The sequence below is a fragment of the Manis pentadactyla genome, chromosome 6 (genome assembly GCF_030020395.1).
Source record: "Manis pentadactyla isolate mManPen7 chromosome 6, mManPen7.hap1, whole genome shotgun sequence".
Lineage (NCBI taxonomy): Eukaryota > Metazoa > Chordata > Mammalia > Pholidota > Manidae > Manis > Manis pentadactyla.
The window spans coordinates 98,347,767-98,362,822 of NC_080024.1; the positions used below are offsets into that span (position 1 = coordinate 98,347,767).

Genomic DNA, 15,056 nt, shown 5'->3' on the forward strand with positions numbered 1-15,056 from the left:
AACTGATATTCTCTTTAGTAGCCTGTTTTATAGCTGTTAACCTCCTTTGACAGTTATGGCTCTTTAGTTTTCTTTTTTTTTTATTTTTATTTTTATTGAAGGGTAGTTGACAACAGCATTGCATTACATTAGTTTCAGGTGTACAACACAGCGACTCAACATTTATATACATGATATTTCTAGGTACCAGGTATCACCATACCAAGTTGTTACAATATTTTGACTATATTCCTTATGCTATACATTACATCCCGGTTACTTATTTATTTTACAATTGGAAGTGTGTTTTTATATATATATATATATATATATATATATATATTGTGAGGGCATTCTTTAGTTTTCTTAATGAGGTTGCAGAGAAAAGTTAAATCATAGGATAAAGTATGAAACTACAGTGAGATTGAATGGAGAGGAGCAAGATTCAGCAGAATTGTTCACTGTTGAGAGTTGTCAGTTTTGGTATTGTCCATTTTAACTTTCATGAATTTCCTTATATATGTAAGTGACCTAAAAAACTGTCAACAAGATATCTTTAATAAAGATTTACAATCTTGAATTAATTAGTGTAAGGTTGAAGGCACTGGGGGGAGGGGGAAGCATGTCAGACATGGATGACGTGCCAAAGTCCCCAGCTGCTGCCCCCTCCCAACCTGAAAAATGTGCCTTAGGCTAGCCAATCCTCGCACCGCTGTAAATCTAAGCTGTCCCTCCCACTACCTTCTTTAAAAACTTGCTGCCTGCCCTGCTGGGCGTGACTTTCCCAGCCTCCATTTCTGTAGACTGAGAAACCTCACCCGGGAATTGCATTAAAAAAAACTACCTAGCCCTTTGTTGCCTCTGTTCACCTGCTTATTTCGGCTAAAATTTATCTTACATTTAGATGTGTTGGAGAAACTTTTTGTGTTGCAGTGAAAATCTATGAAGACTATTTTTTAGCTCAGAAAATAACACCTTTAAAGTTTATTGTAATAGGATAATATTTATTATTGAGTGATGTGATAATTACCTTAATAATGTGGTTTATAAGGTATGTTGGTAGCATCGTCTTGTGAAGCTGAACCTGTGGAACAATTTTCAAAGTTGTCACAAGAACAGCATCGAATTCAGCACAATAGTGACTATTCCTACCCCAAGTGGTTTATACCAAATACTCTAAAGTATTATGTACTTTTACATGATTTAAGTGCAGGAGATGAACAGAGGTAAGTTTTCTTTTTCAGCTTAAAATTTTTTCATGTAAATGTTAATCTGGACATGGCTTATTTAAATTTTAGATATATTTTTCATACAAGAAAGTAAAAATTTATTAATAAAACATCTAACTACATCTTTTATTCCAGAGTTATATTAAACAGCTAAGTAGGTTTATGTTGAATTTCATGTGCTTAGCCACACTTTCCTTTAAATATATATCTGTTACCATAATCTTTGTATAAAAGTGCTTGCCATTTTACACCTGTAGATCTTAGTTATTATTGCCTACTTTGTATAAAATTACTTGTTTTTTCTTTTTCCTCCTTCCCAGTTTTCCTCTGTTTTCACTTCCTGACTATTGCTAAAGGTGTTTCCTTTTTCCCCCTGCACTGTCTTGTCACTTTATATTTTTAGCCTTGTTTTTCATTCACAGTCTGAAAAACATCCAAACATGTCTTTATATTTCCTTTAATATTCATTATGAGTGATTGGCTCTAGTCCTTTTATCTTTTGGAAAAGTGATTAACCTTATTTAACTTTATTTAATCATTAACCTTAACTTAAGTGAAATAAGTTCTTGAAAGATAACATAACATTAAAGGCAATTTATTTTTATGGCTTTAGTTAACTTTTGGTTTCAAGATGTGAATTGAATTAATCTTTTGTTTCAAACTATTGTTTTGTTATCTCAGTGCTATGGAGGATATGCAATTAAATAATAATTTCCTGCCCTTGTTCCAAGCATAAACCATCATCTTGTTAACAAATTTTCCTATAAAAGCAATCTTGTTACCAAATTTTCCTATGAAACCAAAAAATTATTCTCAGGCTTGCTAATCTTCAAGAATTTTTGAAATCATAAACAGTCTGTAGCCTGTGGATAAAGCATACTATAGAAATAGATATAATTTGACCCTTCTATTAAAATTAGTTTCTGTCAGTTGAATATGGTATGTATCTTCCATATTGAAAGGTTATAAGTGGGATATTTAAGTGGTAATTCAAATGATTTTTATGCTTAGCAGTTATCATTGGTAAAGCTTGTAGTTCATTGTACTTGCACGTATATATACATACATATGTCTGTGTTTATTCTGTGTTTATAACTATTTTACTTATCTAGCCTTTATAGTGTGTAGTATGGTTTGTTTGCTAGGCTTATTTGTATAATATTAGCATCTGCATTTTAAATATGATAAAAGATTTTCCAGGGTTTTTTTTTTGGTACCAGATGTCTGAATGACAAAATAAGGAAGACCTATTTAAACTAGTTAGCTCTGTGTACCAAAATGTCATTTTTCCCCAGAATGTACTGTTTGTTTTCTTAACCTGCTTTATCATTTGAATTAACATTCACCAACTAGTACAGTTTAATTAACTTGAAGTATGGAAGTCAAAATACTTTTTGTTGCATGGGTCCAGCCATTAAAATTTTGCAAGAGAAAGGTGGATTTTATGTAATAAATACCTTAGTTGCTTTTCTTGAGTTGTGTCTCTTCTTCCTCTGAACCGTGTCCCTTTGGAGACAGTTACGGGAAGGGTGAACTGTGGCAGGGAAAGATGTTTTGTAAGTTTTGGGTTGCTGTGTTTCTCTGTTTTAGCACTTATTAACATATGTCTCTATCTAAGACAGTTTCCTCAAGTTGTATTTCCAAAGTCTAGTCCTTGGAGTTGAAAGTTCTGATCTGTGTTTGGAGCTGCTTTTTAAATTCACTGCACATTAGCAAATGAGAGGCTGGGAAATGGGTCTGCTGCAAAGAAACTTTTGCTTTGTTTACTGAAGTTCCCCAAACTAGTTTGACCACCATAAAATAATTTGCCTCTCTTTGATAACATAGGAGTATCTTGCAAAAGTTTATTCCATGAAGCACACTTTGGTAGCTCTGCTTTAAGGTGATATTCAAGCAATCTAAATTTCAATTAGAATCATGATCTTTGTTTTACCTTTTTTTTTTCTAATTTTTTAATGCTAAGTTATATTTAATTTTCTCTTCTGCCTCTCTTCTGGATTATTTTAATATTTATTATTGCCTAAAGTCTGCTCCCCATTTACTACAGACTTTTCCATTTTCTATTTTAGAGCTGAATCAATTTATGAAGAAATGAAACAGAAATATGGAACTCAGGGTTGCTATTTACTTAAAATTAATTCTCGAGCATCTAATCGAGCATCAGATGAACAGATACCAGATCCTTGGAGTCAGTATCTCCAGAAAAATAGTATTCAAAACCAGGTATATGTAAAAAACAACAATGAAGCAAACCACAAAAGCTGTATTTCAGTTTTATAACGTGATGGCATCACTGTAGAGTTTTTCTTGTCTTGGTTTAGCTCATAGTATTAATGCTTGCTTTGTGGAATCTGGCTTGTTTTTATCCATCAACATGTGAGCTCTTAATTCAGTGGTTTAAAAACTGCTTTTTTTAACTAACTTCAGTAATCCCTTATGTATTCCTTTCAGTATATTCTTTCAGTGTTAATTGATCTTTTCCTTAAAAGATGAAAAGTGAATTACACATAAGAATTGAATTAGATTGGCTAGACATGTAGAGAATAGAATTTTTGACTTGTACATGTAATTCCTTATCAAGTTTACAGTCAATTCTTCATTATCCACATGCTCTGGGGTTGCCATCCTTCCTTTTCAACATGCTGTTCTTACGGCCTTAGAGTTCATACTTTTTTGGTGGGTGGGCTTTTTCCCCTAACATTCTTCTGATTTCCTTTCCTTCTGAAAATTTAGAAGTGCTTGTTCTTTTTAATCTACCTTTTTTCTTAATCTGGACTTCTGGACTAATTTTAATTGTTTGTTGGCTGAAGTGGGTGGGTGTAAAATTTCACACTGTCAAACCTTTAAGCGAGAATTATATGTCACTTGGGAGACAAATGCCAAGTTCCTATGCTTAGTTCAGATAATCAAGAGTTGACTGTTTTTTTGTTTATGAGGAGATTCTTAAATGGAAATATATTTATATTTTGTACAGTTAAACTATATTATGTACTCTTTATGTGATTAAAAATATCAATTACATTAAAGTTTATACAATTTTTGATGTTCTAATATAAATACTGTTTAATCTGTTTATTTGCCCTGTTTTTCTATGTTACATATGGAATTTTGATCCAAATTTAGTGCTCTACTGATCTTTAGTATTGATATGATTGCTGAGTTTCTTTAAGATAATTCTGGGGTAAAGTGTCTGAGAAAAAAAGAATGAACTAGATGTAAAGGAGTTTTGTTTTCTTAAATGGTCTTTCAGGGCCACACAGAATAGGAACAATATTGACAAATTCAGTTCAAAGCCCAGCCACCTAAGGTTGAAGGGGAGCATTAGTCAGATTATGCAGTTTGAGAAATTATTCAGGTATGAGAAATTCTATAGTTTAGAATCCTAGAAGCCCAGAATTGGAGAAGGGCTCTCAAATCTAACGCCTGATGTAAAGCAAACTGTTCTTTAAACCTGTGACTGACCCCATCCATTGACACCCCCCACTGTCTGGTTGGATGATCCAGTACACATCTCAGCACCTTGAGAATCACCCGCACAGGTTTCTTCTTTTGCTTGTATTCACAGGGGACCTTACCAGTTTTCCATTAAGACAATTTTCAAAATACAGAAGGGCAGCTTTCAGTTTCCCTTTTATATTTTTCCAGGCTAAAATATCTACATCTATTTTTTAACTCTTTCTTGAATGGTGGTTTCAGACTGTTTTCTTGTCCTGATCACTTTCCTCGTATTAAATTTTTGTTTATGTATTTCCTACAAAGTATGGTACTCAGAATTATAGCTCACATTTACTGGTCTCATGGAGCAGTTTGGGTACTTTTATATTTTCTTTGTTGACCTGGAAGCTAAGTGCCTTTGTACAAGTAAACATTGCTGTAGACATTATTCTAATATGCTTTGGCACGCTCAGAATTCACTTTAGCTCACTAACACTGAGTCCATTACCCAAGAGATCCTTATCATCCCTCTTTTCTCCCCCTGCTTGACTCTGGTGGTCCTTTTTCTTGCCATTATTCCTTCTTTAAGACACATCTATAGGAATTCATATAGGCATATACTTAACCACACTCAAAATAGGTAAGCTGAGATGGAGATCATTTGCATTCAGAAGCATCAGGATAGTGGATTGAATGTTTAAAGAAATTCAAGAACACAGTATGTGTGGATTGGAATGATAGAATAAGATAAAGTGAAAGAAGTTAAGAGTTTGGAGGACTGGAAGGCAAGTCCCTGTAGCAGATGAGGCTTACAGAACACAGTTGATGAATTTGGTGGTATCTTAAACATGATTAAATGTAACTGCTAATGCTTTTTTTATTTTATTTTGATAGGAATCATATGAAGATGGCCCTTGTACAGTAACTTCAAATAAGAATTCTGATAATAGCTTGCTTTCTTTGGATGGATTAGATAACGAAGTCAAAGGTCTTGATACACTTTCTCTAAGTTTCTTTTTGATTGAAAATTACACTGTTGTTTAAGCATGCTAATCTTTATAGCTGAAAGATGGGGGACATTTTCTTAATAGAAAATGGTAATGGGCAGGTGAGCTTTTCCTCTGGGAATTTTATCTAGTCTTTTTATCGAAAAACACATTTTTTGATATTTAAAAATGTGTTTTATAAGAGTAATATACCAGATTTCTTTTAAAAATTTTTGAAGAAAGCAAGGGAAGATACAACATGCAACATTAATCATTCCCAAATTCCCATGATATTTACAGCTTTATTTCTGTATTTTAAATTACAGTTTTGGTAGAGATAACACTAAACTTTTTTTTGTTAAAATTTTTCTTATTGCTTAACTGTGCTACTTAAATGTGATTCTTTATATTATTCTAACACTTTTTTTCTTTGTTTACATGAGTTTTTAAATTTCTATTATATAAAAAAATATTAAATTAAGCCCTGTAATTTTGGTGGGGGGAAAATGTTAGTTGTTGTATTTCAGGCTTCTAGATATACAGAAAGAGAAAGGGTTCCAACATTCTTCTTTTTAAGCTTTAACAGTATGGTAGTAATATCAATTTTCTGTTGCATTCTGCCAGTAAAAGAAAGATCTGTTTTTCAGTAGATGGCTTACCAAATAACTTTAGAGCTCACCCACTTCAGTTGGACCCATCCAGTGACCTTTCTAACAGCACCGATGGCCCAGATCATGTAAAATCTGCTTCATCATTATATGAGACAAAGAAAGCAAATACTGGAATTATTCATGGTGCATGTTTAACCCTTACTGATCATGATAGAATTCGACAGTTTATACAAGAGTTCACATTTCGGGGCCTTTTGCCACATATAGAGAAAACAATTCGGCAATTAAATGACCAGGTAAGATTTAATTGTTTGGATGAGATTTTTTTTAATATCAGTAAATAGTACACTTGGGAATACAGTATAAATTATTTAAAGCATTTGAAGTTTTTTTGTTTGTTCTTGTTTGGCCACTGCTAGGATTTACTGACTTTACTATCAATGATGAAGTTCTACTAAATCCTAGGAGAGGCTTGTTCATTGCTACCAGGGATTTTGCTGGCAGTTTGAACAGTTTTCTTTAAATCAGTATTGTTCAGATGAACATTTGCTTACTACTAAAGCTTTTTAGTTACTTAGAATTTTAAAATTTCATGTAAAATAAAAAGATTAAGTTCTCGTATTTGTAACACATTTTATCTTTTGTAGCTAATATCAAGGAAAGGTTTGAGTCGATCTCTATTTTCTGCAACTAAAAAATGGTTTAGTGGCAGTAAAGTACCAGAAAAGAGCATTAATGAGCTGAAAAATACATCTGGATTGCTGTGAGTGACACATTATCATTCTGTTTTTCCTGTTTGACTTTGACTGTCGTTTGGCTGTATGATGTCCTGTAAAAAAATGACTGTCTCTTTAGTTTCTTAGTTTCACATTGGTCAAAACTGGGGTAGATAAGATCAGGGACTAAGTAAATTAAGAAAAAATTTAAAAACCTTTAAGTAATTGAATATCTGAAAATAAACATGATAACTGGGAAAGTCACTTGCTTTAGGGCTCTTTCCCTATTTATAAAAAAAGATGGGAGTTAGGTTAGGTATTAAGTCATAACACTTCTAAACCAAAATATTGTGGCCTAGCAGTTCCAAGATATGGCAACATATGTTTAATATAAAATCCTGTTTTAAGGGAAAACAAATCATTTTGAGGTTTTTTTTCCCAGTAATATATAAAAGTGGTTCACCTGGACATAAACATGAGCAACTTCTTCATGAACATATCTCCCCAGGCAAGGGAAACAAAAGCAAAAATGAACAAGTGGGACTCTATCAAGCTGAAAAGCTTCTATACAGCAAAGGACACCATCAATAGAACAAAAAGGTATCCTACAGTATGGGAGAATATATTCATAAATGACATATCTGATAAGGGGTTGGCATCCAAAATATATAAAGAGCTCACGCACCTCAACGAACAAAAAGAAAATAATCCAATTAAAAAATGGGCAGAGGAGGAGGGCAGAGCCAAGATGGCGGCATGAGTAGAGCAGCGGAAATATCCTCCCAAAGCCATATATATTTTTGAAAATACAACAAATACAACTATTCCTAAAAGAGAGACCAGAAGACACAGGACAACAGCCAGATTACATCCACACCTGTGAGAACCCAGCACCTCGCCAAGGGGGTAAAATACAACCGCGGCTTGGCGGGACCCGAGTGCCCCTCACCCCAGTCCCTGGTGGGAGGAGAAGAGTCGGAGCGGGGACGGAGAGGAAGCCCAGGACTACTAAATAGCCAGCCCTAGCCGTCTGCACTGGAGCGCAGACACACAGTGCATGGTGTGCTGGATGCTAGGGAAACAGGACAGTAAGACCTGTGAGAGGGTCCCCACAGCTGGTGCCCCTGAGACAAAGAAAAGCGAGTGCCATCTGAAAATCTTCAAGGAACAGGGACCCCCACAGCTGGACGGAAGTGTCCCGGGACACTTAGCCCAGCAGATGGGAATCCCAAGGAACTCCAGGCACCCTAACCACCTGGGTGGCAGCGCAACTCGGAGGCCCCTCATGGCGATAAACAGCCTCCTGACCATTTCCCCTCCAACGCGGCTCCACCATATGGGAGGAGCAGCCTGAGGCCGGCCACATCCACAGCAACTGCGGAGCTTACTCCACAGTGGCTGGGCAAGAATCAGACACCCTGTCTACGTGCAGCTGCCCAGCACAAGCTGCTAGGGGTCGCTGTTCTCTCCGGAGAGGAAGGCCACAAACCAGCAAGAAGGGACATTCTCCCAGCCAACAATCACGCCAGCTCCCCACAACTACCTCTATCACCATGAAAAGGCAGAAGAATTTGATACAAACCAGACTAACCGAGACATCCTCCCCTGAGAAGGAATCTGGGAAGATAGACCTAACCAATTTCCCTGAAAAAGAATTGAAAATAAAGGTCATAACCATGCTGATGGAGCTGCAGAGAAATATGCAAGAGCTAAGGGATGAAGTCCCGAGGGAGATTACAGAAATGAAACAATCTCTGGAAGAGGACTTAAGAGCAGACTGGACGAGGTGCAAAAGGCCGTTAATGGAATAGAAATCAGAGAATAGGAACGCAGAGAAGCTGACCCAGAGAGAGAGAAAAGGATCTGCAGGAATGAAACAATATTAAGAGAACTATGTGACCAATCCAAAAGGCACAATTTCTGCATTATAGGGGTACCAGAAGAAAAAGAGGGAGAAAAAGGGATAGAAAGTGTCTTTGAAGAAATAATTGCTGAAAACTTCCCCAAATTGGGGGAGGAAATAATCGATCAGACCATGGAAGTACACAGAACTCCCAACAGAAGGAACCCAAGGACGAAAACACCAAGACACATAATAAGTAAAATGGCAAAGATCAAGGACAAGGACAGAGTTTTAAAGGCAGCTAGAGAGAAGAAAAAGGTCACCTACAAAGGAAAACCCATCAGGCTATCATCAGATTTCTCAACAGAAAACTTACAGGCCCGAAGAGAATGGCATGATATATTTAATGCAATGAAACAGAAGGGCCTCGAACCAAGAATACTGTATCCAGTGTGATTATCATTTAAATATGAAGGAGGGATTAAACAATTCCCAGACAAGCAAAAGTTGAGGGAATTTGCTCCCACAAACCACCTCTACAGGGCATCTTACAGGGACTGCTCTAGATGGGAGCACTCCAAAGACTAAACAGATGTCACCAGAGAAAAATCACAGCAAAGAACGCAAACCAACCAAATACTAACTAAAGGCAAAAAATAAAACTACCACACAAAAGCAGTCAAAGGAAACACAAAAGAGCACAGAATAAAACAACCAACATATAAAGAATGGAGGAGGAGGAATAAGAAGGAAGAGAAATAAAGAATCACCAGACAGTGTTTATAACAGCTCAATAAGCAAGTTAAGTTAGACAGTAAGATACTAAAGAAGCTAAACTTGAACCTTTGGTAACCACGAATCTAAAACCTGCAATGGCAATAAGTACATATCTTTCAATAATCACCCTAAATATAAATGGACTGAATGCACCAATCAAAAGGCACAGAGTAATAGAATGGATAAAAAAGCAACACCCATCTATATGCTGCTTACAAGAGACCCACCTCAAACCCAAAGACATGCACACATTAAAAGTCAAGGGATGGAAAAAGATATTTCATGCAAACAACAGGGAGAAAAAAGCAGGTGTTGCAATACTAGTATCAGACAAAATAGACTTCAAAACAAAGAAAGTAACAAGAGATAAAGAAGGACACTACGTAATGATAAAGGGCTCAGTCCAACAAGAGGATATAACCATTATAAATATATATGCACCCAACACAGGAGCACCAACATATGTGAAACAACTACTAACAGAACTAAAGGAGGAAATAAAATGCAATGCATTCAATTTAGGAGACTTCAACACACCACTCACTCCAAAGGATAGATCCACTGGACAGAAAATAGGTAAGGACACAGAGGCACTGAGAAACACACTAGAACAGATGGACCTAATAGACATCTATAGAACTCTTCATCCAAAAGCAACAGGATACACATTCTTCTCAAGGGCACATGGAATATTCTCCAGAATAGACCACATACTAGGCCACAAAAAGAGCCTCAGTAAATTCCAAAAGATTGAAATTCTACCAACCAACTTTTCAGACCACAAAGGTGTAAAACTAGAAATAAATTGTACAAAGAAAACAAAAAGGCTCACAAACACATGGAGGCTTAACAACATGCTCCTAAATAATCAGTGGATTGACGAACAAATTAAAATAGGGTTCAAGGAATATATGGAAACAAATGACAACAACAACACAAAGCCCCAACTTCTGTGGGATGCAGCGAAAGCAGTCTTAAGAGGAAAGTATATAGCAATCCAGGCATACTTAAAGAAGGAAGAACAATCCCAAATGAATAGTCCAATGTCACAACTATCAAAATTGGAAAAAGAGGAACAGATGAGGCCTAAAGTCAGCAGAAGGAGGGACATAATAAAGATCAGAGAAGGAATAAATAAAATTGAGAAGAATAAAACAATAGAAAAAATCAATGAAACCAAGAGCTGGTTCTTCGAGAAAATAAACAAAATAGATAAGCCTCTAGCCAAACTTATTAAGAGAAAAAGAGAATCAACACACATCAACAGAATCATAAAAAAGAAAGCAAAAATCACGACACACCCCACGGAAATAAAAAGAATTATTAGAGAATACTATGAAAACCTATATGCTAACAAGCTGGAAAACCTAGAAGAAATGGACAACTTCCTAGAAAAATACAACGTTCCAAGACTGACCAAGGAAGAAACACAAAATTTAAACAAGCCAATTAAGAGCAAAGAAATTGAATCGGTAATCAAAAAACTACCCAAGAACAAAACCCCTAGGCCAGATGAATTTATCTTGAAATTTTATCAGACCTAAAGAGAAGACATAATACCCATTCTCCTTCAAGTTTTCCAAAAAATAGAAGAGGAGGGAATACTCCCAAAACTCATTCTATGAAAGCAACATCACCCTAATGCTAAAACCTGACAAAGACCCCCACCAGAAAAGAAAATTACAGACCAATATCCCTGATGAACATAGATGCAGAAATACTCAACAAGATATTAGCAAACCAAGTTCAAAAATATTTCAAAAGGATCATACACCATGATCAAGTGGGATTCATCCCAGGGATGCAAGGATGGTACAACATTCGAAAATCCATCAACATCATCCACAACATCAACAAAAAGAAGGACAAAAACCACATGATCATCTCCATAGATGCTGAAAAAGCATTCGACAAAATTCAACATCCATTCATGATAAAAACTCTCAACAAAATGGGTATAGAGGGCAAGTACCTCAACATGATAAAGGCCATATATGACACACCCACAGCCAACATCATACTTAACAGAGAGAAGCTGAAAGCTTTTCCTCTGAGATTGGGAACAAGACGGGATGCCCACTCTCCCCACTGTTACTTAACATAGTATTAGAGGTCCTAGGCATGACAATTAGACAAAACAAAGAAATACAAGGAATCCAGATTGGTAAAGAAGAAGTTAAACTGTCACTATTTGCAGATGACATGATAGTGTACATAAAAAACCCTAAGGACTCCACTCCAAAACTACTAGTACTGATATCGGAATACAGCAAAGTTGCAGGATACAAAATTAACACACAGAAATCTGTGGCTTTCCTATACGCTAACAATGAGCCAATAGAAAGAGAAATCAGCAAAACAATTCCATTCACAATAGCATCAAAAAGAATAAAATACCTAGGAATAAACCTAAACAAAGAAGTGAAAGACCTGTACCCTGAAAACTACAAGACACTCTTAAGAGAAATTAAAGGGGACACTAACAGATGGAAACTCATCCCACGCTCTTGGCTAGGAAGAATTAATATAGTCAAAATGGCCATCCTGCCCAAAGCAATATACAGATTTGATGCAATCCCTATCAAAATAGCAACAGCATTCTTAAATGAACTGGAACAAATAGTTCAAAAATTCATATGGAAACCCCAAAGACCTGAATAGCCAAAGCAATCCTGAGAAGGAAGAATAGAGTGGGGGGAATCTCGCTCCCCAACTTCAAGCTCTACTACAAAGCCACAGTAATCAAGACAATTTGGTGCTGGCACAAGAACAGAGCCACAGACCAGTGGAACAGAATTGAAACTCCAGACATTTACCCAAACATATATGGTCAATTAATATATGATAAAGGAGCCATGGACATACAATGGGGAAATGACAGTCTCTTCAACAGATGGTGCTGGCAAAACTGGACAGCTACATGTAGGAGAATGAAACTGGATCACTGTCTAACCCCATACACAAAAGTAAATTCGAAATGGATCAAAGACCTGAATGTAAGTCATGAAACCATAAAACTCTTAGAAAAAAACATAGGCAATAATCTCTTGGACATAAACATGAGTGACTTCTTCATGAACGTATCTTCCCGGGCAAGGGAAACAAAAGCAAAAATGGACAGGTGGGACTACATCAAGCTGAAAAGCTTCTGTACAGCAAAGGACACCATCAATAGAACAAAGAGGTACCCTACAGTATGGGAGAATATATTTTTAAATGACAGATCTGATAAAGGGTTGACATCCAAAATATATAAAGAGCTCACACACCTCAACAAACAAAAAGCGAACAGTCCAATTAAAAAAATGGGCAGAGGAGCTGAAGAGACAGTTCTCCAAAGAAGAAATTCAGGTGGCCAACAGACACATGAAAAGATGCTCCACGTTACTAGTTATAAGAGAAATGCATATTAAAACCACAATGAGATATCACCTCCCACCAGTAAGGATGGCTACCAACCAAAAGACAAACAACAAATGTTGGCGAGGTTGTGGAGAAAGGGGAACCCTCCTACACTGCTGGTGGGAATGTAAGCTAGTTCAACCATTGTGGAAAGCAGTATGGAGGTCCCTCAAAATGCTCAAAATAGGCATACCATTCAACCAGGAATTCCACTTCTAGGAATTTAGCCTAAGTATGTAGCAGCCCAGTTTGAAAAAGACAGATGCACCCCTATGTTTATCGCAGCACTATTTACAATAGCCAAGAATTGGAAGCAACCTAAGTGTCCATCAGTAGATGAATGGATAAAGAAGATGTGGTACATATACACAATGGAATATTATTCAGCCATAAGAAGAAAACAAATCCTACCATTTGCAACAACATGGATGGAGCCAGAGGGTATTATGCTCAGTGAAATAAGCCAGGCGGAGAATGACAAATACCAAATGATTTCACTCATATGTAGAGTATAAGAACAAAGAAAAACTGAAGGAACAAAACAGCAGCAGAATCACAGAACCCAAGAAAGGACTAACAGTTACCAGAGGGAAAGGGACTGGGGAGAATGAGAGGGAAGGAAGGGAGAAGGGGGCGGAAGAAGAAAGGGGGCCTTACGATTAGCATGTGTAATGTGTGTGGTGGCACAGGGAGGGCTGCGCAACACAGAGAAGACAAGTAATGATTTTACAGCATCTTATTACGCTGATGGACAGTGACTAATGGGGTATGTTGGGGGGAGTTGGTGAAGGGGGGAGTCTAGTAAACATAATGTTCCTCATGTAATTGTAGATTAATGATACCAAAAAAAAAATGTGGTCCACCTGGAGTTATCCATTTGTTTCATAATTTGACCATGAAGAAAATGCTTGCCTGCTGTTGAGAAGTTCTCTATATAGGGCTCTAACTTATATAAATGAAGATGTCTCTGACTGTTCCCAGGTTTCTTTGAGAAGTGACACTCCATTCATTGAGATAGAATTCTTATAAATCAGGCTCAGGTTTCCTTCTGTGTTTGACAGTTGAGGAGCTTGTTATACATTTTATAATATTTAATGGGTTGGGGGTCATAAATTATGAATAGCTTTCATTACTTAGTCTGTATTTGCAGGTACCCCCCAGAGGCGCCAGAACTTCAGACTCGGAAGATGGCTGACTTATGTTTCCTGGTGCAGCATTATGATTTGGCCTACAGTTGCTATCACACTGCAAAGAAGGATTTTCTGAACGACCAAGCAATGCTTTATGCAGCTGGTGCCTTGGTTGGTATTGTATAATATTATAATTTCCTAGGTCTGCTACCATGAACTACTGAAGCATTTCTCCTTGGTAAATGGCAAGCAAAGTACCTAAGGGTAAAGTTGTCCAAAGAGTATACAGTGCTTTATAGATTTCAGATTATGCTGAATTGATGGATTGTCCTCAAACTAGTGTATTTAAATATGGTCCGATATGAGGTGAAGGGGATAAAAACCGTTATGAAATAAATAAGTCACAGGCATGAAAAGTCTAACATAGGGAATATAGAGTCAGTAATACTGTTGTATCTCTGTATGGTGACAGTTGGTAACTACACATTTCGTGGTACTTCATAATATGTATTATTGAATTGCTGTATTGTACACCTGAAACCAAAGTAATATTGTGTATCAACTGTACTTCAAATAGAAAAAAGAACATGGTCAGAAATGAGGGTTGAGATATCTTAGCTTTGATTAGTACCTTCTAAATCTGTATGTTTTCAAGCTTGAATTTGAATCTGAATTATTATTCATAGTATAAAAGTTTTTCTTTAGGAGAAAGTAAAGACATATCTGCTCTAACATAATATGTGTACACCTGAAAATGCTTGTAGTCCATAAAAGGTGCCCTAAAAATAATCGGCCACGGAGACAATAAGATTGGGGCAGATCTCCTAAAACCTAGGATCTTTGTAACCAGGACAGAAACAAAAAAATGTTTTTGTACCTTGGAAGGTGACCTGTAGTCAGACAGTTCCAGCATGCCTGGAGGTTAACTTAATTAATTTAAAAAATACA

At 36.5% G+C, this 15,056-nt stretch overlaps 1 protein-coding gene across 3 annotated transcripts in view; it reads left to right on the forward strand.

Annotated features, from left to right (window-relative positions):
- Nucleotides 1-15,056, forward strand: part of TRAPPC8 (trafficking protein particle complex subunit 8) — a 106,820-nt gene that overhangs the window by 23,598 nt on the left and 68,166 nt on the right. For 2 of the 3 annotated variants that reach the window (XM_057503977.1, XM_057503975.1), the window contains 6 exons: nt 1,031-1,205; nt 3,278-3,431; nt 5,538-5,631; nt 6,277-6,536; nt 6,888-7,003; nt 14,129-14,279. In XM_057503977.1, coding sequence (XP_057359960.1) covers nt 1,031-1,205; nt 3,278-3,431; nt 5,538-5,631; nt 6,277-6,536; nt 6,888-7,003; nt 14,129-14,279 — 950 coding nt within the window. The remainder of the gene's footprint in view (nt 1-1,030; nt 1,206-3,277; nt 3,432-5,537; nt 5,632-6,276; nt 6,537-6,887; nt 7,004-14,128; nt 14,280-15,056) is intronic. The other variant, XM_057503976.1, reaches the window with a different exon arrangement.